This window comes from Heterocephalus glaber, unplaced genomic scaffold (genome assembly GCF_053883595.1).
Source record: "Heterocephalus glaber isolate CG9 unplaced genomic scaffold, H.glaber_assembly_v1.0 deba00001561, whole genome shotgun sequence".
Taxonomy (NCBI): Eukaryota; Metazoa; Chordata; class Mammalia; order Rodentia; family Bathyergidae; genus Heterocephalus; species Heterocephalus glaber.
Genome location: NW_028258349.1, coordinates 12,883,428 through 12,909,177, shown reverse-complemented (window position 1 = coordinate 12,909,177; position 25,750 = coordinate 12,883,428). Strand labels below are relative to the sequence as shown.

Sequence of the window (25,750 nt, the reverse complement as noted above, 5' to 3'; positions counted from 1 at the left end):
ATTGGCTATCTGCTTTGATGGAATTGTCTTGGTGCAAGAGATGGACCACTAGGTGATCTGTGGGTGTATTCACAGAGTTGCTGGGAAGGCCCAGCGACAAGTGATTAAAGATGATCTCCTGGATGTGCACTCACTGTCCTAGGTGCTTCCTTGCACCTTGTAGATAACGAAAGAATGTCTCCTTGAAAATGTTTATTTAATGTATGCCTTGCAATAGCTTGACTCTGGGAACAGAATCTACTGTTTCCATTTGTGTAATCTCTGTAATGTTTTAACTTCTTCTGTGAATAAGGTAGCCTGTTCTGCACTGACAGTACGTGACTAGTGATATGTAGCAGCTCACTGTGTAAGATATAAAAGGAGGAACAAATAAAGATCTTGGTCTTTGCTCCTTGAAGCTCTGACCCCCTGTGCCTCACTGTTTTCTTTCTTTCTTTTCTAAATAAGTCCCTCCCCCTTCGGGACCCCTGACACTGCTTCTTGGAATTATTTTAGATTGCGGATCTTGTGTTTAATAGTATCACATTAGCACAGGCTGGAGCATGCAGTGGCACACTGTAAGCATACACTGTACAGAAGCACTTGGCATACATTGTTTCATTAGCTCTTCTGATGTGTAGTGTAACACTTTTTGGGTTTAATTTTACTATTTCCTTGATAGTAAATTTGAGCATCTTTTCATCTTTTGGGCCATTTAGATATCCAGCTTTTTTCCATTTCCTATTTGGTTTTCTGTCATTGATAGGGGTTTTTCACATATTCTAGATGAATCACAAGTCAAATATATATATTGTCAATACTGTATATTCTTCCACTTTGTGTATCTTTTCACTCTAATGGTGTCTTTTGGTGAAAATAGATTCTTAAATTTTAAAAAGTAAAACTTTCCATTTTTTTCCCTGTATGATTTGTGCTTTTTGTTCTGTTTAAGAAATCTTTGCCATTCCATGGCTCCAGAGATTCTTTGCTTTACTTTTTATAATTAAAGTGCTAATGTATTTGGAACTGATTTGTTTGTAATATAAGGGTCAAGAGTAATTTTGTATTCATATAGATATGTGACTGACCCAATGCTCCTTATTGAAACGATCACCATTTTCCAAGCACATTTGCAAAGAAGTCTTTGTCATAAATGAGATGAATGCATATACACATGTCTTTTTCAGGACTCTTTATTTGTTCCATTGGTTTATTTATTCATTCTTGTGCCAATACTATACTGCCTTAATGACTATGGTATAGATTATCACAATAACAAATTTAAGGAGAAAAAAATTACATCAATGGGCTAAAATGGCACCTAGACATTTCTTATTTTTAAAAAAGTTAAGTAGAGACTATGGGAGACAAGTGAAACAAAACAAAGTCTACTTACCTCAACCCTAAACATTACACCAAATGATTTCCATTAAATTGGGAGAAATGATTATGCCTGCTATCACCACAATACTAAGTCTTCCTCTGGAAGTTCTTTTATTATAATAAAATAATTAATAAAACAATCACTACCAATATTCAGAAAAAATACAAAATTACAATTTGTAGTTGACAGAGTTGATTGCCTACAAAACCAAAAGTCTAGTAAAAACCAAAAAGATTTTTGACATTTTGAAATCTTTCATAATCATAATGAAAGCTGTGATTGTACCCATTTTAAAAATTTTCATTTGGCGATATCACCATAAATACAGACATAAGCCACAACCTGCAAGAATTAAGTCCATCACTCATAACAGGTAAAGGATTACTATCTGGAATTTTAAGTTTTAAAACTATCACAATTCTTAACATAAATTTTTAAATAAAAGGAACACACGCAAGACATGAATTAACAAGTTATATTGTTTAGCCATGAAGCAGATCTTTAAAGATGTTTGACTCATTATTAAGTAAGAAGAATATTAAGACTTAGGGATTATAAGGAAATATTTCACTGGTGGAAGGCATTGTAAAATGGCACCACAATGATACTCTCCACTTTTATGGCAATTTGTCTAGCGAGGTTGACAGTGAATGTAAACTGTGACAGAATAATCTCACTGGTTTTTTTTTTGGTACCAGGGATCCAACTCGGAAACCACTGAACTAAATCCCCGGCCCCGATAATCTCACTTTTTGATGAATACAGTTAAGTTCCAATTTAAGAACATTCAAGTTGTGAACTTTCATAGGTGTATTGTATAAGACTCACTTTGTCAGTTTATGAATGAATCTGACTTATAAACAATTCTCCCAGAACAGAGCTTGTTCTTAAATCAGGAACTTACTATATCTTAGAAAAACTCTTGCCTATATATAGCAAGAAACACAGATACTTGATAAGGCATTTTTCAGCAAGAAATTGTATGTAACCCAAATATTGATCAGTAAAAGATTTAAGTATATATACATTGTATATATAGGTAGGGCTAGTGGGTTTTCTAGTCCATTAAAAAGCACGTGTGTGTGTGTGTGTGTGTGTGTGTGTGTGTGTGTTTGTTTGTGGTACTGAGGATTGAACCCAGACTCTAATGTGAGGCATCACTTGCATGTGAAGCAAGTACTCTACCACTGAGTGACACCACCAACCCACAAAAAGCACCATTTTAAGTTCAAAAAAAGCAAGCACCCTGTTGCATAGCATATAGTCACTTTCTTTGTCATAAAAGTAACCATACATCTGCCATGATGCTGAAATTTCAGTCCTTGAAATCTTTCTACTTATGGGCAGCATCCAGCATCTGCCAAAGCAGAACATCTGTAAGTGATAATAAGAGGCCTGGAGATGTAGCCCAGTGGTAAAGCACTTACCTAGCACCTCCATGCATAAGGCCTAGAGTTTGATGCCTAGTACACACATAAAAAGGAATCAGAATTTTTTAAAAAAGGAATCATCGAGTTCTATAGCTATGTCTAAAATTCTGTGATACACTGGTTTAGATAAACATGGTTAGTCTTTTTTTGTTATTTTATTTTTTTGTGGTACTGGGGACAGAACTCAGGACCTTGCGCTTGCAAGGCAGGCGGCAGAACCACTGAGCTAAATCCCTGGCCCCATGGTTAGTCTTTTGATAGGCACTTGATGTGATTTTTCTCCCAAAGGAATATGGTATACAGAGCTCCCATGCTTTTTTGACAAGACCATTTCCCTCAAGTACAGTTAAGTACTGGTGTTCCGCAGAACTTAGTTTTAGAAAAGTTGAATAAAAGGACTGTTCCCAGGAGGCCCCTGTTAACATGAAAATATTACCTTAGGAGAAACACACTGCCCTATTAGCAAAAACTAATTTTAATGCAGCACTTGAAATATTCTTTGTGTTCTATTTTACTGTTTACAAATGAAAAACAATTTAAAATCTTGAATATGAAAGCTGTATTATTGTAGACAATGAATGACTAATCACTGACAACAGCCCAATTTGATGAGTGGACTTGGAGGCATAAATCTTAACATATGACTTCAGCAACATTACAGAAGTTTGGTTGAAATTGAAGAATTGTGGTAAAACTCTTTTTATCTGTTGAAAGGTACAATAGCATAAATGTGTCCCCGAGGGTTCATGGGTTAGAAACCTGATCCCCAATGGGATCTTTAAGAGGTGGGGCCTTTGCCAGGTGTGGTGATATCTATAATCCCAGTACTGTACTCTGGAAGGTGGACAAGGGAGGATTCGAAGTTTGAGCCCAGCCTGGGTGACTTAATAATTGAGCAAGACTCTGTCTCAAAACAAAAAATAGAAAAGTGGCTGGGAATATAGTTCAGTGCAAAGACCCTGCGTTCAATCCATTACTGAAGAAAAAAAAAGAGGTGATTAGATCATGAAGGCTCTGCCTTCATCAGTGGATTGATGCTGTTGTACAGTTATATCTTAGGATTCAACTGCTTTGAAAATCATCAAATTTGGTACTGATGCATTTTGAGGCAAAAACTTAGTTTCAATATTCATAGTTTGGTGCTCAACATGGAAGCTAGAACTTGTCCTATTGATTGCCTTCTGACCTGCTACTTTTTCCAGCCCAGTTTGGTTCTCCTCACTTTTGGTATGGGTTGTACCTTCTGGAACCAATTAATGAGTACTGAGGTACCACTGAATTTGATTTATATGTCTCTTAAGTCTTTAATATGTGGGATTATGGTTTTAACTTTCTTGATATATATTAGTTAGGATATGAGGGCATTACTTCAGTAAAATTTCCCACATTTTGGATGTGGCTGTTTGCTTCTTTGTGTCATTAATTTTTCTTAATTCTGCACATTTCCTGATAACTGGTAATTAGATTCAGGGATTAAATTATAATTTTGGGACAATACTTTTTGCCAATAATATTTTACAGGAGATGCTCTATACATTGACTGCATCACAAAAAGAAGTGTATAGTCTGGCTGATCTAATTTAGAGATGATAATGTAGATTAGTAGGGACTTGTTCCTTATTGCTGCTGCTGCTTGTCTTCTCCTCTGCAATGTCCCTCTGCCATGCCACCCTGCCTTGGAGCCAGCCAACTCTGAACTGAAACCTCTACAAACTTCTGAAGATGATAAAGAACAATTAAAAAAACTTACCGAGTTAACAGACTCTCTGAATATACTTTGAAGAAAAGAAGAAAAATGGTGAATTACAAAAAGAGCTAACTGGGTTGATGATCTTGCAGCAAAACTGGAAACTGCATCATCCAGATGTCTACATCTGGATAGAAATAATGATTTTCTCCAGCAGGAGTCATCTATGAAAAATATATGAAAAATATACAAAAGAAGTGTGAAACATTAGAGAAGAATGAAAAGAAGTTGGAACAAGAAGGAGTTAACCTGAGAAGTCACATAGAAAAGAATGTGTTAGAACACGACCAAGTAGAACAGTATAAGCAGGAGACTGAAGAAAGAGCCAGGTGGGAATTAGAAAAATTACAAGAAGTCAATCTATTTTTACAGAGACAAGCAGCATCTCAAGAATATTTCCAGCAATTAACAGAGACTAATAATGCTTCAATGAGAAGTCAGATGGAACTCAGAATTACAGATCTGGAATCAGAGTTCTCTAAAATGAAAACTCAAGAATTGAGTCCAACAAAATACAATTGGAAAACTATAGGCAACTCTATCTAGCAGAATTTAATAGAAGAAAGTCATTGTCCAGTAAACTAAACAAGGCTAATGAGAGGCTAGAAAAGGCCAATACCAAACTTCTGGTGGAGCAACAACAAAACAGATCATTACTGAGCACTGTTAGTACAAGACCTGTCCTAGAATGCTCTTGTGTCAGAAATCTTAATCATAGCTTGGTGTTCCAGAGAAGTTTTCTTTCCAGAGAAGAAACTTCCTTAAACCCACAGCCTTCAAACAACAGCATGAAGAACTACTTGACCAAGATGTGGCAAGGGTCGGACAAAAGTATAACTAGGGAAGTAAGAGACGCCACTGCTGAACTTGAATCTGGATTCTTTAAAGGTTCTCCCACAAGATCTGCTAATAAATCAAGCCAATATCTAATTTCAAAACATCACAAGACTATCTGGAGATTTTAAGGAGAAGATATATGATCTGAAAAGATCACTTTTATTGTACTTTATGTGTGTATTACATTTTAATTATTTCTCATAAGGTGTATGACATGAAAACTTTGTTAAAAGAAAAAAATTTGTATCATAGATACATGATGAAAACTTAAATACTATTTTAAACTATTTCTTGACATCTGTAACTTTTAAGTGATGTTTGCAAGTAAAAACCAGTGTTACTGAAAAAAATACATATATAGATTAGTGGGTACTATCACTACTCCATCCATTATAAGCTTCCTATCAATCTTTCACCTAAGGCCTTGAACTCCATTGGCACCATCATTGAGATCTGTTACTTTATAAATTTAAAAGTGTAATTTTCAAATTATATCACTCCTTTGACCTTTACTTGCTGGAATGCTCTAATGGAGAATTTTAATCAACTTTTGGTTGTTCTGAAATATAGAAGGCAAGATAAATGCTCTATTCTTTCCCGCTATTTATCAATAATGCCAAAGTCTAAAAACAAAGCTACAGTGGCTATAGAGGTGATGATAGAAAGACACACAACATAGATGCCAATGAAGTGATTCCCATCAGCTAAAGATAGGACAATTTAGTATTTTTAAAAAGCTACAATGCAGTGGTTTAAAAAAGGTAATATGGGACTTATAATACTTGATTTTTAATTTCCAAATAGTTTCCTTTTAAGTTACTTTTGTTAATTTTTAACCAAATATTGACTGGGACTAGACAATATAGACTGTAGAATATATGCTTTTTAATTAACAAATTGAAAAAGACTTTCACACACAATATTTTGATGAGAATGAGATTTCTGAAGTTCAATAAGCAATAAATGTTGGTGGAAGGGATGTCTATATTCATTACACCTGTAGTCTTCCACATGAATTCTCTAAAGCATAACATTAAGGATAATAAAACAAAATGTACTTGCCTAAAAAACATTTTATTATTTTATGACTATATCTGGAACTTGGGCAGAGACAGCTGGTTGAATCATCTGTTCCTTTTTTTAATGGTATCAAGGTTTTGCATTTATTAAAGGTAGGAAAAGAAACAAGCTCTGCAGAGCAAGTTTGAGCCAAGTAAAAGTAGGAAAAGAATTTTGTTCTACAGGTGAGAGTGGGCTGCTGTGAAGGGACACAGTAGTCAATTCTTCGGTTCTATATGGTGTTAGCTAAGGTCACTCAGTGGTGTTCAGCTGGTGGCTGGTCTGGAGGATCCAAAACTACTCTACTTAAATGTCTGGTGTCTTATTGGACATGTCTGGAAGACTAGGTTCAGCAAGGTGCCTCTCCCTGACTATGCAGTCTCAGAGCCTCTCTATGTGGGCTCTTCACCAAAACAGCTTTTTTCACATGACAGTTTAGGGCTTAAGAAAGTATTCCAAGAAATGAAGTAAACCCAAGCCAGGTGTGGTAGGCACCCTGTGATCTCAGCACTCTGGGAGGCTGAGGCAGGAGGATTGCAAGTTTGAGTCTCACTCAGGCAACTTAGTGAGACCCTATCTCAAAAATAAATAAATAAATAAATAAATAAATAAATAAATAAATAAATAAATAAGGCTGAGGGTGTAGTTCAGTGCCCAGAGACTGGCCCAGCAGTATTTCTACATTCTATTGAAGAAAGCAATCACAGAGTCTGCTCATATTCAAGGGAAGGAATGTGGATTCCACCTTTTGATGAGAAGAATGTCAAAAATTTGTGCCAGTTTTTGTCACAGTTTTATATCACCATTGCACAAAGAAAGAAGTTACAGCACAGACCAGTTAAGTGTCTTGTTTAATATAATACATGTAGGAAAGTGATGGAACAGAGATGTGTCTTTCCCACATTTGTTATATTAATAAAATTCATTTTTTTAAACTAATGTGCTGAAGCATCAGGTTTGAATGATGGTAGAATATATTAACACTCCTTTAATGGCACAAAACTTCTTTGCCTAATCAAAACACCTGTGAAGCAAAAGAGATTATTACATTCATAGAATGTTCATAACATAGGACTGATTAGATGTTCTTTTTTTTTTTTTTTGGTACCGGGTTCGAACTTGAGTCCTTGCACTTAGGGGGCAGATGGCGGAACCACTGAGCTAAATCCCCAGCATCTTATATTTTTACATTATGAATTTTTAGATGATGCGTAAGGTGTGAATGTTGTCTAAAGGCCTTCTTACATTCTTTACATTCATAGGGCTTCTCACCAGAATGAATTCTTAGATGTTGAATAAGAGATGAATTAAGTCTAAAGGCCTTCCTACATTCTTTACACTCAAAAGGTTTTTCACCGGTATGAATGCTCTGATGTAAAGTAAGTTTTTGGCGCAACCTAAAGGCCTTCCCACATTCCTTACATTTATAGGGTTTCTCACCAATATGAATACTCTGATGCTGTGTAAGTTGTGAGAGTAGTCTAAAGGCCTTTCCACATTCCTTACAATCGTAAGGTTTAACACCAATATGAATACTCTGGTGTGAAATAAGTTGTGAGTAACGGCTAAAGGCCTTCCAGCATTCCTTACATTCGTACGGTTTCTCACCAGTGTGAATTCTGTGATGGAGAATAAGATGATAACCACGACTAAAAGTCTTCCCACATTCCTTACATTCATAGGGCTTCTCACCAGTATGGATTCTCTGATGAAGTGTTAGTTGTTGTCGTACTCTAAAGGCCTTCCCACATTCCTTACACTCATAGGGTTTCTCACCAGTATGAAGTTTGTGATGTACTCTAAGGCCAGAGCCACACAGAAAATCTTTCCCACATTCTTTACACTCATAGACTCTGTCAGCAATATTAAGCTTCTGATGTCGAGTTAGGTGTGCATACTGTCTAAAGGCCTTCCCGCATTCTTTACATACGTAAGGTTTCTCACCAGTATGAATCCTCTGATGAAGAGTAAGTTGTCCTCGTACTCTGAAGGCCTTCCCACATTCTTTGCATTCATAGGGCTTCTCACCAACATGAATTTTCTGATGTATTCTGAGATCTGGACCACATATGAAAGCTTCCCCACATTCCTTACATTCATAAAGTTTTTCACCAGTATGAAGTCTCTGATGTCGAGTAAGGTGTGCAGTCTGCCTAAAGGCCATCCCACATTCCTTACATTCATAGGGTTTTTCACCAGTATGAATTCTGAAATGAAAAGTAAGTTGTTGGCGTACTCTGAAAGCCTTCCCACATTCTTTACATTCATAGGGTTTCTCCACAAAATGAATCTTCTGATGTGGAGTAACAGATGTGCGCTTTTTATAAGAGGATATTTTTTCAGATATGACTTTCACTTGATTAAAATAATCCGCCTGAGGTCCCTCTTGTTCTTCAAATTTTCTCTTGGACTCACAATCATTTTTTAAAAGGAGATCCTTAAGGCTACGGGTTTTAATTCTTTCCATTATCTTCCACTGGGATAAATTGAATTCATAACTGTTATTTACTGAAAGTAACTTCTTGGTTTCATGACTAGTCTCCAAATCTAAAAGAAAACAAGAAAGCAAACAAATGCTGTTTTCTTTTTCTAAAACAAGTAAAATTTCTACAGTCGAAATAAAAGACAACAAAAGTAATAGTCAACCAAACTCTCAAACGCTGTTAAATAATTTGAAAAAGAAAAGCAAAAGGAAAACTAGAAAGATATGAGTGTATATAAAAAAGTGAAATTGTTGATTAAGTAAATATTTTCAGCCAGTAGCTCTCAAATTGATGTATAGATCAAATCACCAGGGAGCTTTTTATAAATATGGACTTTTAAACATGACCTAGACCACCCAGACCAGATTCTACATTTCTGGGAGAACATTTAATATTTTCCATACAATGATTCTGGTATAAGATGAAATACTGGGAATTCATAATTAAATTTTTTCAACAGTATTGCTTTATCCTTAGAATAAAGTCAAACTCACTGTGGTTAACAAGGTATCTGTTTTGTTTTGGGGTTTTTTTCTTTTTTTTTCAGTACTGGGGATCGAACTCAGGACCTTGTGCTTGCCAGGCAGGCGCGTGCCCCAGTGCCTATCTGCTTATTTGTAACACATCTCAAACCACTGTCCTATTTACTGCTACCGGCAGTGGCCTCCTTTCAGATCTCACATGTTCCAACTTGCTTCCGTCTTTTAGGACTTTACACAGTCTGCGTTATCTTTCACAAATCTGACTACAGCTTGTTGCATGGCTGGTTCGTACTTATCCTGTGGTCTTGGATCAAAAGTCACCTCTGTTGAGGCTGACCCTACTGACAGTATCTAAGTCTACCACTATTGTTTATTCCTTGCCTTTATAATATCTCTCAATTTAAAAATCATATATTTATTAATTTTTAGTTATTATTCTGGAATAGTTACTGTACTTGAAATTCTGAGGATTAAACCCAGGAACTCACACATGCTGTGCAAGCACTCTACCAATGACCTACATTCTCAGCTCTTTTTTGCTTACTATTAACTGTAAACCTCAAGGGCAGACAGGTACAAATTTCCTCTGATGAATGTTATCATTATGTATATCTGAAATGTACCAATAAATATTTTGCTTCAAAAAACAAAACAAAACTGAAAAAAACCTCAAGGGCAAAAATAATTCTAATTTACTCTCTCTATATCATATAATAAATCCACAGCACACAATAGATTTTACTCATTACCATAGTTATATACTTATTCTGCAATATCTCTCTGCCTCTAGTCTCTTATTTTACCACTACAATAATTAAATATTCTCTTCATCCAACCTTACCTAGCTAAATAAACGAATGGAAAAAGGTGCTTGCATATTCTTATGCATGTTTCCATGCTTATGTCCATATCTATGCTGTGTTCTCTACACTACCCATTTCTTCTTTCACATAACTATGGGTTACTTTTTCTTTGTATATCATGGCAAAGTATTCAGGAATTCTATTACTCAGTCTCCTTTTAAACTTACTTATCCATTTCATAAATGTGCAACTGGTCTTTTCTCCCCTTCTGTTCTCCCTTCCATTTCCTCATAGGCAAGCCCATTCCTATATTTTTTGGAAATATATATCATCGATTTTTATTTTTTGCAATACTGGGAATCAAATCCAGGGGTGCTGTACCACTCAGCTACATCCCTAGACCTTTCAATCTTTTAACACAAGGTCTTGTTAAGTTGCCTTGGGAGGGCTTGAACTTAAAATACTCCTGCCTCAGCTTCCCTCAGTGCTAGGAATGACCCACAGCTCATTCCTTACATAGGGAAACATGATCATACCTTATTGAAGTTCTTATGAGATTCTTAGCAAAAACAGTAGCAACAGATGTGATATATTAGTAACTCAGTAATGGAGACAAAATGTCTTGTAGTCATTTGAATGTGAAGGACATGTTAATAAGGTCATACTGGATATAGATAAGAAGACAGCAAGCTAGTAGGAGAGTCAGAGGAAAATCTAAATGCTCAGTGATTCATGTATGAGGGAGAAAAAGATAACATTTTCAATAATTACCATATGATCTGTATAAAAAGTTTAAATCATAAGGACATTTTCTACTCAAACAAGAAATTAACATACAAAGTCATTCCACTTGAAAATTTAAAAATCTATTAAATAACTTAGGTCAACAGGAATATAAAACTCAAACTGGTATCAATTTTTTTCAAAAAGCAATGAGTTTTTTTAAAACTACATATAAATATCTATAAAACCATATATATCTATATAACCATATATATCTATATAACCATATAGATATATAACCATATATATCTATATAACCATATAGATATATAACCATATATATCTATATAACCATATAGATATATAACCATATATATCTATATAACCATATAGATATATAACCATATATATCTATATAAGCATAGTGGTTAGAATAAAATTCAAAAAGTAAAACAGCAATAAAAATTAAAGAAAAATTTCATCAAAAATAGATAACTGGGCTGGGGATTTAGCTCAGTGGTTTCGCCGCCTGCTGTGCAAGCACAAGGACCCGAGTTTGATCCCCGGTACCAGAAAAAAAAAAAAAAAAGAGAGATAACAAAGTAATCTCATGCAAATGTGGAAGAAAAAATTAATTGATATAAAGGCAGAATTAGTTACAGTAGACAAAAAAGTTACAAAACACAGATTTTTAATAAAAAATAAAAATAGAGAAATCATAGCTAATATAATGAGAAAAGCAAGAAAGTACAGACATAGAAGGAACAGTAAAGTGAAAATAATTATGAACACAGAGGAGAGTTGGGAAAAATATGACTGTAATAACTTTTAAAATACATTTAACATGGATTATTCTTCTAGGAATATATAACTGATCATTGAAGATCAGTATTTAAACCAATAAATTTCCACAGAACAAAGTGTTTAACTTTGAGCCAACAGTGAGTATTTTGTTAACAGTCATTATTCGGCTAACTGCTTCCTTTTATAAACTGGTATCTTGTCTGGAATCTCTATTTCATTTTTCTTTGAGTATTAATACTTGTAAATATCATTTACCTGAATGTGAATAAAATAGGTAGTGTGGGAGAAAAGAGCGTGGTTTTCTTTCCTTTGGTTGAAAGGCAATAGTTTAGCCACTGAAATGACTCTATTACTATAAAATTAGAACTACTATTCTAAAATGACTCTCCTCAGTCATGTCAGAAGACATGTTTCTCAATATAAAAATTTTAAGAATTATTTTTTATGAAGTACAATGAGAAATCAAAGTAGGACAGAGGTAGAAGCTTAACCAAGAGATTTATTGTCCCTATAGTCTAGTCCATTCATGTATCTTCTTAATGTGAAGGTAAATAGATAGAAAAGGCAAATAAGAATGAAGTCTGTGATCCAGGACCTCTGTATTAGAGTAATTCATAGGAAACTTAAGTTGCTCAGTCTCAAAATGGCAAAGCCGTGAATGGCAGCAACTGGCTTTTCCAAGAAAAAGTATCTAGAGTCTGGAAACTACTAGCTTAGAGAGGGATCAAAGTGAATGGAGGCTACTGGGAATCACAAGGAAACTAACAAGAGGAGAAAATAGGATTAAGTGATATAGAAGAAAGATCATACCTCCTGCAGGAGAGACTGTGCAGCGCTGCCATCAGCAGTTGGGTAGGCCTAGAGCCAAATTGAAACTTAACAACTTTTTTTCTCAAAGAGAACCAGAGAGCTGCACTGGGATGGAAAGAATTGTCCATTGGAACCAGCAAGGAAAACACGGAATACTACCTTCAGAGCAGCCTTCCACAGTCACAGTTGGTGAGTAACCCCAGTACAGCACCACAGACATGGAAAAAGAGTTGGTGGAGACACCACTGTAGAAAGGGATGAGTGTTTAAACCTGGGTCCCAGAGCAGCCCCTTGACCCCAAACCATGCTTCACACTGCCAAGTTCCCATAGTGGATGAGGGAAAGACAGTAACAGGAGACAGTCAACAGACTAGGGGGAATTCTGCTAAGGGGTGGGGGCTGGTGAACACTGACTACTGCAGTCAAAGGCCAGGTTCAGCCTGAGTTAAACAGAATTAGAAGCTCACATTGGTGCCATGTTCTCACTGTAAGCAGATCTCTACATCCAGCACCGTTCTAGAGGTGGACTGTTACCTCAGATTTCCAGCATGAACAGAGACACATCCTGGCTTGAGCTCTGCTCCTTAACCCTAGGCTGAGGAAAAGAGCAACATGTACAAAACAACAGAAAAGTTTCTTTTACTATTCTTTAATTGTATTTTTAAATTTTCATTTTTAAAATTTTTAATATTTCTATTCTTTGCTGTTTTCCTCTTTCTGTACATCCCCCACTTTTATTCCATTATTTTATCCTTTTTTTCTTTTATAAGCATGTCTGTTTGTGTATGTGTGCTTATCTCTCTCTTGCCTTTTTTCTCCCAGTATAGTTTATAGGAAGTAAGGGAATTCTTTATATCCTTTCTACTTTTATCCATATCTCTTTACTTGACTTCTTTCTCCTATGTCATATTCATTCTCATTTTTTCTTTTCTTTCCTCTCCCCTTGTTTCCTTTTAACTTTTCTCTAATATTTCTGTCAGTCATAGAATCTTTTCCCATCTCCATTTCTCACTACCAATCTTGTACCCAGTTTTCCCTGTTATCCTCTTGTAAATATATAACATACCCTTACCATCATTAGGATCCTTTGCTCCCCACCCATTTCTTCCTTCCCATATCACATACCAGAGGACTTTTGAAAACAAACTCCTCCTCCTTTTTTCTCTTCTCTTCCCTCCTCTGGCATTACCCAGTCCCCAACTCTCTGGGCTTTAGATAACTGATTCTATAAAATTACTGCTAAATGCTGTTTTTCACCAGTAGAGGAGACATAGCCATCACATTTAGTGCACATTAAGTGTGGGTCAAGACTTGGGTTGTTATGATGCTTACAGTATAACCGAGGACTTCTTCTAAAGAGAGACACAAAACAGGGTCTCATGGTATGTTATTTCTCAACTTACCCTGATAGATACCACTGTAACAACAGATTAGCCTGTTGCTACTATAGCTGGTTTAATTGCATAGGACTAATCCTGACTGAGTGGACAATTTCATGATAGTGAATCTATATAAAAGAATAGAAATTACCCCATGCATGCTATCAGACCACTGTGCAATGAAAATAGAAATCAATGACAGAAGGAATTTCAGAAAAGGCAAAACCTCCTGGATAATTAACAATATACTCCTAATGGGTCACAGAAGAAATCAAAGAAGAAATTATAAAATTTCTACAAGTTAATGACAATGATGGTATAACTTCCCAAAACCTCTGGGACACAATGAAAGCAGTTCTAAGAGGAAAATTCACCACAATCAATGCTCACATTAGGAAAGCATAGCAAGTTAAAATAGACAACCTAATAAGAAATCTTAAGATACTTGTCAAACGAAAACAAACCAGCCCCAAACTGAAATTAAGGAGGGAAATTATAAAGATGATAATAGAAATCAATGAAATTGACACAGTTATGAAGAATCTACCAACTAAAAAAAGCTCGGGACCTGATGGATTCCATGTGGAATTCTACAATACTCCCCAAGTGCTTTAAAGTAATCGAAAGGGATGGAGTGCTCCTAAACTAATTTATGGAAGCCAGTATCATACTGATCCCAAAACCAGATAAAGACCCAATGAAAAAAGAAAACTATAGGCCAATCTCCTTAATGAACATAGATGCAAAAATTCTCAATGAGATATTAGCAAATAGAATGCAGCACATTAAAAAAAAATCAAACATCATGATCAAGTAGGTTTCATTTCAGAGATGCAAGAATGGTTCAACATTCTTAAGTCAATAAATGTAATACATCATATAAACAGAAGCAAGGTAAAAAATCATATGATCATATCAATAGATTCAGAAACAGCTTTTGACAAAATCCAACACCCTTCATGATTAAAAAAAAAATCTCTCAAGAAAACAGGTATAGAAGGAACATACCTGAATATGATAAAAGTTATATATGACAAACCAATAGCCAGCATCATACTAAATGGGGAAAAACTAAAATTCCTCCTAAAATCAGGAACAAGTCACAGATGTCCACTATCACTTCTTCTATTCAACATAGTACTTGAAACATTAGCCAGAGCAATTAGGCAAGAAAAAGAAATAAAAGGAATACATATAGGAAAGGAAGAAAAATTATCATTATTTGCAGATGACATGATACTCCACATAGAAGAACCAAAACAACCCTGTTAGAATTAATAACAAACTTCAGCAGTGTAGCAGGATATAAGATCAACATGTGAAAATCATTAGCATTTGTGTACATCAACAACAAATGGTATGAAAGAAAATTATGAGAATGATACCATTCACAATAGCTTCAAGAAAAATAAAATACCCAGGAATCAACCTAACCAAGGAAGTGAAAGACTTCTACAAAGAACTGTACAGTACTCTGAAAAAAGGAGATTGAAGAGGACATCAGAAAACGAAAAGATGTCTCCTGCTCCTAGGGAGGCAGAATCAATATAGTCAAAATAGCCATACTCCCAAAACTGTTACACAGATTTACAGTAGTCCCAATCAAAATATCAACATCATACTTTACAGATCTTTTTTAAAAATCCTACAATTTATTTGGAACCAGAACAGACCCATAATAGCAAAAGCAATTTTAGACAACAAGAGCAAAGCAGGAGGCATAGCAATACCTGACTTTAAGCTATACTACAAAGCAATAATGATAAAAATGGCATGGTACTGGAACAAAAACAAATACATCTATCAGTGAAACAGAAGTGAGGATACAGAAACTTCCCCAGACACATTCAGCTATTGATCTTCAACAAAGGGGCCACAAGCATATGTTGAAGGAAAGATAGCTTATTCAACAGGTGGTCCTGGGAAAACTGGTTATCTGTGTGCTGCAGATTGAAACTGGACCCTTATCTCTCAACATATACTAAATTAAAATAAAAATGGATCTAAAGATCTAAACATTAAAACAGAACATTAAACCTACTGGAAGATAAAATAGGTAAAACACTTGAAGACATAGGCGTAGGGAAGAATTTTTCTAAACAAAACTTCTATTGCACAAGAAATAACAGCATGAATCAACAAATGGGATTATATCAGACTAAAAGCTTCTGTACAGTAAAAGAATCTGTAAAGTGAAGAGACAGCCTACAGAATGGGAAAAAAATTTGTGCCAGCTACACCTCAGACAGAGGACTAATATCTAGAATAGACAAAGAATTAAAAAAAATTAAACCACATAAAATTAAAGATCCGGCCAAGAAATGCATAAGAGAAATGAACAGATGCTTCACAGAGGAAGAAACACAAATGATCAAAAAATATATGAAAAAATATTCAACATCTCTAACTAATAGAGAAATACAAATTAAAAGAACACTAAAGGGCCAGGGATTTAGCTTAGTGGTTCCACCGCCTGCCTTGCAAGTGCAAGATCCCGAGTTTGATCCCCAGTGCCAAAGCAAAACAAAACAAAACATTAAAATTCCATCTTACTCCAGAAAAAATGGCAATTATTAAGAAATCAAACAATTACCAATGCTGGTGAGGGTGTGGTAAAAAAGGAACATTCCTTCATTGTTGGTGGGAATGTAAACTAGTACAACCATTATGGAGATCAGTATAGAGATTTCTCAAAGAGCCAAAATTAGATATTCCATATGACCCAGTGATCCCCCTGCTAAGAATATTATCCAAAGAGCTTAAAACATCATACTACAGTGATACCTGCATACCAATGTTTATAGTAGAGCAACTCCTAATAGCTAAATCCTGGAAACAACCTGTATACCCATCAACAGATGATTGAATAAAGAAAATGTAGTATCTATATATAATGGAATACTATTCTGCTATAAAGAATGACAGATACAAAACATTTGTAGGAAAATGAATGCACCTGGAAAATATATTGAGTGAAATAAAGCAGATCAGGGCCAGGGATTTAGCTCAGTGGTTTCGCTGCCTGCTGCGCAAGCATAAGGACCTCAGTTCAATCCCCGGTACCAAAAAAAAAAAAAAAAAAAAAACGAAAAGAAATGAAAAAAGATGCAAATGTGAAATAAAGCAGATCCACAAGCTTAAATACCATGTATTTTAATGAAGCAAAGTACAAACAAAGAGAATAATAAAGGATGGATAGGAGACAGGGGAGATGGATCTCTTGCAAAAGGGAAGTGGTCCTAGGGAAAAAGCACGAGTGGTGAGGAGGAGGGGGGGAAGGGGAAATAAGTAGAATAAAGATATGCCATATACAGAAACCTAATAACCTCAATTAATGTAAACATTATATGCTATAACATAAGCTGAGATCAACAATATCAACAAGAAAGAAAAACGGGACAGGCAAATTGGAGGGGGGGATAAGAAAAAAAAGAATCAAGCTATGGTATATACATGTAACCACTCTCCAAGATGATTGCAAACTGCATGAACTGCAAACACGTACAGTACTAATAAAATAAAAAAGAAACTTAAGTTGTTAATATATATTATAATACCATGCATATATTCCTTTAAGATTTTCTTTAAAAAAGCTTTTATTGGGCTGGGGATTTAGCTCAGTGGTTTCACCGCCTGCTGTGCAAGTTCAAGGACCTGAGTTCGATCCCCGGTACCAAAAAAAAAAAAAGCTTCTATTTAAAACTTTATGAGCAAAGTGGGAAAAAAGAATTATTTACTTTCTGACCATAATTAAAATAGCCTTTTCATCCTACAACATTTTCTGTCCCCTTACCCTGCTTACTTTTCTTCACAGCATTGTTTTATTACCTGACATTCTAATTTCTATTTATTTATAATTGCTATATTTCTTTTATTACAAGGTAAATTTCATGGGGATAAGAACATTATTCGTTTCGTTTCCCATTGTATTGACAGCTATAATAGCACCCGGCTCAGGTTATCTAGCCATCCATCCATCTCCCAATGCAAAAGAATAAGCCAATGGAATAAAAATAGAGATGGTTGTCAATAGTGAACAAAGAGAATACTTTCCAACCCCAGCCCTTTCAAGAAAAGAAAAACTGGAAAGAGCAAAAAAAAAAAAAAAAAAGAGAGAGAGAAGTAAATGGGATAAAGCAGGTTTTTTTAGTATCCAGCCAAGCCTTTATTTGCTCCCCTGGTCTAGGACACTTGCCTTTGGATGAAGGAACTTTAAAAATGGCTTTCTAAAAAACAAGGTTGTGCTTTTTTTCCTAGTTGGGTGATTCCCTCAGGCTGATTGACCCTCACTCACCTGAATATCGTTTTCTTCCTTTCCTCACAACTTTCCAGGGATCCTTTCCTTGTTCCAATAAGGTAATCACATCTGGTTTGGATATGAAGCATCCCGCTTAGAGGAAAATAATTCAAAATTTTATTGGTTTATCATGGTTATATTTGTAATACACTATAGATTAAAATAATAACTGATAAAGCTTTCAAAGCAAAGAAGGGAAAGATGGTTTAAAAGCATTCACATTAAGATTACACAATAAGGGGCTGGGGATTTAGCTCAGTGGTGCCACCCCCTGCCTTGCAAGCACAAGGTCCTAAATTCAATCCCTGGTACCAAAAAAAAAAAAAGATCACACAATAAATAGAGATTAGAAAAGGATATAAGTGTTCTTTCTTCAGAGGAAATAGTGCTTGAGATCACAAATGACATGGTTCAAATCCTGCTTCTGCCCCATCCCAGTCATATAATCAAGGTACTTCCATGCTGTTTCCCTCATCTATAAAACAGTGATAATAATAGTGCCTATCTGCTGAGTATGCTGGTGTTTACCTTTAATCCCAGCTACTTGAGAAGCAGGAGGATTGCCAAGTTCTAGGCCACCCTGGGCAACTTAGCAAGACTTTGTTGTTTTGTTTTTGGGTTTTTTTTGGTACCGGGGATCGAACTCAGGACCTTGTACTTTCGAGACAGGCAGCAGCACCACTGAGCCAAATCCCCAGCCCACAAGACTTTGTTTTTAAAAATAAAAATAAATAAATAAATAAAATAAAAAATAAGTAAATAAAAATTTAAAACACGGCTGGGAAGGTAGCTTAGCAGTAAATAATCCCTGTTTGATCTCCAGTAACCTCCTAAAAAGTGACTATTATGAAGATTGTATTAATGTGTATCTATCTATGCCTAAACATTGCCTAATAGTAGTATATATATTTCATTAGCTATTAGTTATTGTTATTTTGCTGAGAAAAAAAACAAGAAGCTTCCCAAAAGACATTTACTCTTATTTATTAGGATATTAATACTAAAAGCAAAGTTTTTCAGGTGTGATGGCACACACCTGTAATCCTAGCACTCAGGAGGGTGAGGGAGTAGGATCCCTGCAAGTTTGAGGCCAGCTTGGGCTACATAGTGAGTTCAAACTCACCCTGAACTATATATAGTGAGACCCTGTCTTAAAAAAAAAAAAAAAAAAAAAAAAAGCAAAGTTCTTGGATTTTTAATTTTCAATAAAATATATTTGTTTATTAACTAAAGGAATAAGCTACCTTAAATTGTAAACAAATCCTCGTGATATAACTTTACAACTTACCAGTATATCATATATATATATATATATATATATATATATGTATATATATGTATATATGTATCATATATGATTTTTTTTGGTGGTGCCAGGGATTGATCTCAGGGCCTGGTGCATGCTAGGCAAGTACTCAACCTACTGAGCCATACCTTTAGCCACATGTGTCCTTTTGATAGAAAAAAACCAAGAAAGAGTTTAGCTATTTTCCTTACAGGTATACAAGTAATAAAACATCTAAAGTTCAAAACATCTGAGTTCAAAAACAAAGTAAATTCTGTTTTCTTTGATAAGGCCACAAATCATCTACATTTCAAATCCAGCCCCTTCATCAGTAAGTAAGGTCTAAGGCCTACTTAAGGATGCAGAAGATGAATATACTCAATGGAAGTGCTCCCTTCCAAAGAAATAAAGTTCAAACTATTGCCTTAAGAACAGGGAGCAGAAATTCAGATAGTTTCTTGAAAAAAATTCTTTAACTTTTCAGAGAAGAAAGTTGATGTTATAGAAAATACAATCAAATTACAAAAGGCAGATAACCTTACCTAGTGAGACCAAGTTGCTATAGTTCTCCATCATCACATTTCTATATAAGTTCCTCTGTTCCCGGTCTAGGTATTCCCACTCTTCTTGAGAGAAGATTATGGATACATCACTGAACATCACTGATCCCTGAAATGACAAACCATATATTACAATTGAAATAAAGAAAATTTGTTTTAATATGGAAGATAAAATATGGAGGAAATATTGCAGGAAATGGAATATTATAGCAAGGAAACAGGCTTGAGCTAGAAGTCTGTAACATAGCTAGTTAGGAAATGAGTATGCCTGATTCTCAAGGATCCTGCTGCTACAGACATAGCCATTTATATAGTCTAGCATACCTCAGTAATCCAAACATGTATGGGAAAGAAAAAAATTATCATTTTCCCATTAAATGAAATATTATTAAAGCTTCTGCCTGCTATTAGTCTACCTCATAAATTCTTAAGAAATGTGAATTCTACTCCTGTCCCCTTGAAGAACAGATTTATTTTATTTTATGGTGCTGAGGACTAAATCCAGGGTCTTCATCCTGGGTTCAAGTCCTTACCCTTTTTTAAAATTTATATATACATACATATATATACATACATATATATATATATATATATATATATATATATATATATTTTTTTTTTTTTTTTTGGTACCAGGGATCAAACTCAGGACCTTGAGCTTGCGAGGCAGGCGGTGGCCCACTGTAGCTTTTAGCAGAAGATTCATCACATATAGGAGAAGCTGAATGATTTGTTCAACAAACAGATGGACAGTGACTGGAAAAAAGAGGGCTTGTAGGATAGGCAATGTGCTATTTAGCTTTATCCCTTCCTGGATTTGGAAGAACTGGAAGAAGGTTCTGGGATGAGGCTCTGATGGGTAAGAAATTTCAGGATAAAGGAACATCTCTAGAACCTTTACATGATAATATTTCCAGAGGGAAATAATAACTTACATGGGCCATGATTTAGAAATCCAAGAACTGGTCAGTCCTTCTTGGGGTTTGTTTGCCAGAAGAAGTAGACCTTGCAAAGGCCAGAGCTGGGGAAGGAAAACAAAGCTATGAGATGAGATAGGCCTCAAAACTACCAAAATGAGTTAATAAGACCTTTCCTTCTTTTGATCCAAGAGAGAGAAATTTGGGGAACTCTGGACAAACTTAATCTCTCATAAATTTCAAGGCTGATAAGGAGTCACATCATCTAAACCAGAGTCACCTTGGATGTCTCACAAATCTGCTAGGATTCCCAGGCATAAAGAGAGAAATTCATAATGGCCAAGCCTTGCAGCTCTACTCAGTACAAAACCACTGCCCTGGTAGCACACCCTGTCTGCAGCTGGGACAATAATTTCCAAAATCTCTGGGGCTAATCACTCTTCTGTTTCCAATCAGAATCATCCACATTGCTTTCCTGCATGACTTCATCTGTGATTCTCTTTCTTACAACATTGGCTTTTGGTAGCTAGAAAATAACACAAATCTCTTTACTGAGACCTTCTAGCCTAGAGGTATGGCTCAGTAGTAGAATATGGGCCTGGCATGCTCAAGCACCTGGATTCAATCTCCAGCATCCAAAACAAAAACAAGAGAAAGAAAAAATAAGTACTTCCAAGCTATGAGAGTTTATATAGATTAACTGTATCATCATGATTGGTATTTAGTGTAATATTCTATCCATGCAATGGATCAAAAATTTCACACTAAATGAAATGTAATCACTTATAGAAATTCAGTATAAAAGTAGCAAAGCTGCATTTGGAATCCTCCTCTTTCTAACACAAAGCCAGCTCTCATTGAACTCCAGCTCTAGCCTCTGAAACCCAGTATGTCTTGTTCCAATGAAAGAAACCTGGCACACACGATTCACTAAAAAGGAAGTAACACAGCAAATCACAAAAAGATATTCAATGTCACTTTAAATATCAATTAGCAAGTAGGTGAGGAAATGCACATTAACCAGTACACTGATGACTGATCAACTGATTTCTGTGGTACTGGGGACTGAACCCAGGGCCTTCTCATTAAGCTATACCTGAGCTCTCTTCATTTTTTTATTTTGAGACATGTTCTCACTAAGACACCAAGTTGTCTGGGCTAGGCTTGAATATGCAGTCCTCCTGCCTCAGCCTCCAAGGGTGCTAGAATCACAGGTATATGCCACCATGCCTGGCTCCTATCCCTTTTAAAAAATTTTAAGAGAGCATCTTGCTAAATTTCCCAGGCTGGCCTTGAAGTTGCCATCCTTCTCCCCTAGTCTCCTGAGTAGCTGGTATTACAGGTGTGCATCACTATGTACAGCTTGCAGACTGAATTTAAAAGTATATGTACAAGCAGTATTTACACCACACAATCCTTTGACTCAGAAGTTCTATTTTTAAAATTAAAGAAAATAATTACACAGATGGTCAAAGTGGTATGTAAAAATATGCTGACATTGTTTATAATGGAAAAAAGCTGTGAAGAACTCAAATGTCCTTCAGTAGGAAACAGATTAAGGAAATCATAAAGCATCCATAGGATAAAACAAACTATTGTTGTTGTTGTTGTTGTTATTATTATTATTAGGATTTGGGTTTTTGTGACAAGGTCTCACTTTGTAGTTCAGGCTGGCCCTGAACTCACTGTATAGCCCAGGCTGGCCTCGAACTCTCAGTGATCCTCCTGGCTCAGCCTCCTGAGTGCTGGGTGTACAGGTGAGTGCTGGGATTATAAGGATGATGCACCACCATGCAGGTGTCTTTTCTTTGTTTTAGCTCCCAATATCTGGACCAACTCTATGATTTCATATTTTTGAATTCTGCATATAAAATAATGACTAAATATTATCAAATTAATGTCTCGTTTCACTGCTGCCACTTCTTATGACTTCTTGATAAAAAAAAGTTACCTTGCTTCTAACCCAACAGTCTTGTTCAGTTAGTCTCATATTGCATCAACAGCAAGATCACAAAAACTATAAGGCATAGTGTTTATTACACAAAATGTTATTACCTCATAGAAATTCCATGAATTTGGTATGATTTGGCTATAACCTGAAAGTGACTGATTTCTTCCTACAAATTCTCAAGCCATGCTCTATGATTTTTTCAATATCCTTATTACACTTAGTTGTAAAAAGTCTTACTCTTGTACAAGTTTATCTACATTGAGAGATTAAAACATAATAAAGGTATTAACTATGCTATTTTGGTCACTATACTTTTCCCATGTATTAGCACAGGATCTAGTATATTTTTGAATATAAATGTTAGAACATTCAACATAGAAATTCTATTTCTAGGAATTTATTCTTAGGAAATATTTGTAAAAGTACATATAAAAGTATATTTGTAAAAGATGTATACACAAGAAGTAATACTCTCCCATTAAATAGATAAAGATAAACTTGAGTGTTTGTAGGAAAATGGATGCACCTTGAGACTATAATGTTAAGTGAAATCAGACACACAAGTTTAAATATTACATGGTTTCTCTTATATGACAAACCCAAATTATAAATAAAGAGTAAAATAAAAGACAGACAATAGGAAGTAGGGAGGATAAATCCTCCTCAAATGGGTAGGGAACAGGTCAAGAGATAGAGGGAAGGAGAGGGAGAGGAGAGAAAGGAGATGAAAAAATTAATATGTATTATGTACAGGTACCAACTCCATACAAGGAATGTGAACTTGTATGGACTCTGGACATGTACTAATAAAAATTTTAAAAATTATTTATGACAACCAAAATACCTAATAGTAGGCAACAAGTTCAATAAATTATGTTGTACTGTATGACAGCATATTGTGCAGTTATTAGTGATGATGATAAATTACAGGTATGCTAGGTAGACTAATAAACATAAGCACAATTTTAGGAGATGGTAGACTCACTTATTTAAAATATAGGCTTTATAGTCAGGATTTCAATATGAATCTAAGTTTTGACAGTTTTTAACTATGAAAATCTGGACATGTTATTTAATTTTCAGTGTCTCTTACCTCATAAATTGGGAAATGATAACATATCTACCTTGTAGGTTAATGTTAAGAACATAATATATATAAAGTACTTAAAATGTACTAAATAGAACACAAAATATATCATCACCTTTATCCCATTATTAAGGAAATTATGTTTAATTTTTAATTTAAAAATTAACAATTTATTGAAAAATTATCTTTAACAATTTTCTTTAACAATTCTATGAGGATGTTTTTTCATTTTTAAGTTATTTATTTATTGATATTGTACAATATCAGTATCTCCAATATGGAGAGGGAAAGGGGAGGAAGAGGGAGAAAGGGAGAGAGAGAAAGGTGGCTAGGGATGAAGCTCAGTATGAAGACTCTGGGTTCAATCACCAGAACTGGGGGAAGAAAATAAAAATTGGCAGGATCAGGAAAGAAGGAAATTTTAACATCTAGGTCAGTGATGATGAACCTTTTAGAGACCGAGTGCCCAAACTACGACCCAAATCCACGTATTTATCACAAAGTGTCAACACTGCAATTAAACCTGAATATCAGATGCGGCTGGGCTGCTGAAGCGATTTAACTCTCATGTGGATAGAGAGGGTTCTGCGTGTCTGCTGTGGCACACGGCCACCACTGATCTAGGTTATTCTAGGAGCCCAATCCAGCCTGGTTAAATTGGGCCACACCACGACGATCACAACTCCCCTTACCAACCACGACCCACACAAATCCACGGTAAAGTGAGAGTACTGTTGACTCTATCAACAAAAAACTAAGGTTACGTTTCCTGGGGCTGGAAGGAGTTTACAAAAGCCTTCTGGAGAGAGCTCTGGTTCTGAAACTTGCAGTTGGAACTCCGAGTTGTGACAGTATGGATGCGTCAGCGCGCAAGGGGACGAGGTGTGGAGGGGGTCCTGAAGGGAGCCTGAAGGAAGCCTCCGGTTCTAACATTCTCTCCCTCCCTCGCTCGTCTCCGTACGAAGGACTGAACCAGGGCCTACGTACTTAGCTACGTCCTCAGTCCTTTTCTGTTTTTTTATTTCTAGACAACGTCTTGAAAAATTACCCAGGCTGGGCTCGAACTTTTGATCCTCCAGCTTCAGTCTTCAAGAGTGTTGGGACTGCCGGCCCGCAAGGTCCTGAGTTAGATTCCCGGTACCGAAAAAAAAAAAAAAAAAAAAAGTACTGGGACTGACCACAGGAGTGGGCCACCCTACCCGCCTCAGTTCTAGCATTCTTATCCTAAGATCGAATCTGAGCTTTTTTCCGCGGATTCTTTACCACGGCGCTCAGATGATGACTGGGGGCCATTTCTCTGCCCAGGGCCCGGTGTGGCTACACGGCAGAAGACGTTGGGGTCCGAGATGTACACTCCATGGCCACTTGGTTCTCACAGGAGGCTTTGTACCCAATTAAGTCACACAAACGCCGTCACATACCAGTCCCTGCCTCACGACCACACAGAGTCCCCGACGCCACACGCAGGCCCTGTCACGCCCCCACACGCGCAAGGTAACACCTCCGCCCTTCTCACACACCCCGTTCCCTAGGCGCTGGGCTCCCGACGCTCTGCGTGGCCTCCCCTGCCCTGTTCTTACCCCATGCGCCGCAGCGCCTTTGCTAGGGTGGCCAAGACCAATGCGCTGAGCCAGGACTACTCCCTGGGGACGCAGAAACGTCTCAAGGTAATGGACTGCGGAAGCCAGGGCACTATGGTCACCGACAGCACACAGCCAGAGGTACCTAACGGC

The 25,750-nt window shown here is 36.1% G+C and overlaps 2 protein-coding genes across 8 annotated transcripts in view; one reads left to right on the top strand and one right to left on the bottom strand.

Annotated features, from left to right (window-relative positions):
- Positions 1-1,156: 1,156 nt before the first annotated feature.
- Zfp82 (ZFP82 zinc finger protein) lies at positions 1,157-25,749 on the bottom strand. Of its 7 annotated transcripts, none has more exons than XM_087191274.1 (6): positions 25,598-25,743; positions 25,066-25,138; positions 20,998-21,083; positions 20,045-20,171; positions 18,215-18,310; positions 1,157-8,983 (listed from the first exon to the last, which is right to left on the bottom strand). In XM_087191274.1, the coding sequence occupies exons 3-6, from the start codon at positions 21,004-21,006 to the stop codon at positions 7,614-7,616; spliced, it is 1,602 nt and encodes a 533-aa protein (XP_087047400.1). In that variant the 5' UTR covers positions 21,007-21,083; positions 25,066-25,138; positions 25,598-25,743; the 3' UTR covers positions 1,157-7,613. The 7 variants fall into 7 exon arrangements, with proteins under 7 accessions (XP_087047400.1, XP_087047402.1, XP_087047401.1 ...); XM_087191276.1 differs by lacking the exon at positions 25,598-25,743 and adding an exon at positions 25,281-25,425; XM_087191275.1 differs by lacking the exon at positions 25,066-25,138 and having other exon boundaries at positions 25,598-25,749.
- Positions 25,546-25,750, top strand: part of Znf382 (zinc finger protein 382) — a 162,273-nt gene continuing 162,068 nt past the window's right edge. The window contains exon 1 of the mRNA XM_087191252.1: positions 25,546-25,684. The gene's annotated coding sequence lies outside the window, so the exon portion shown is untranslated. The remainder of the gene's footprint in view (positions 25,685-25,750) is intronic.

Coding starts and splice junctions, on each gene's coding strand:
- Zfp82 (XM_087191275.1), bottom strand. Junction 18,311..20,044: donor TAGCAACTTGGTCTCACTAG/GTAAGGTTATCT, acceptor TTTTCCTCTAAG/CGGGATGCTTCATATCCAAA. Junction 8,984..18,214: donor AGGAAGAAAACGATATTCAG/GTGAGTGAGGGT, acceptor GTTTTCTTTTAG/ATTTGGAGACTAGTCATGAA.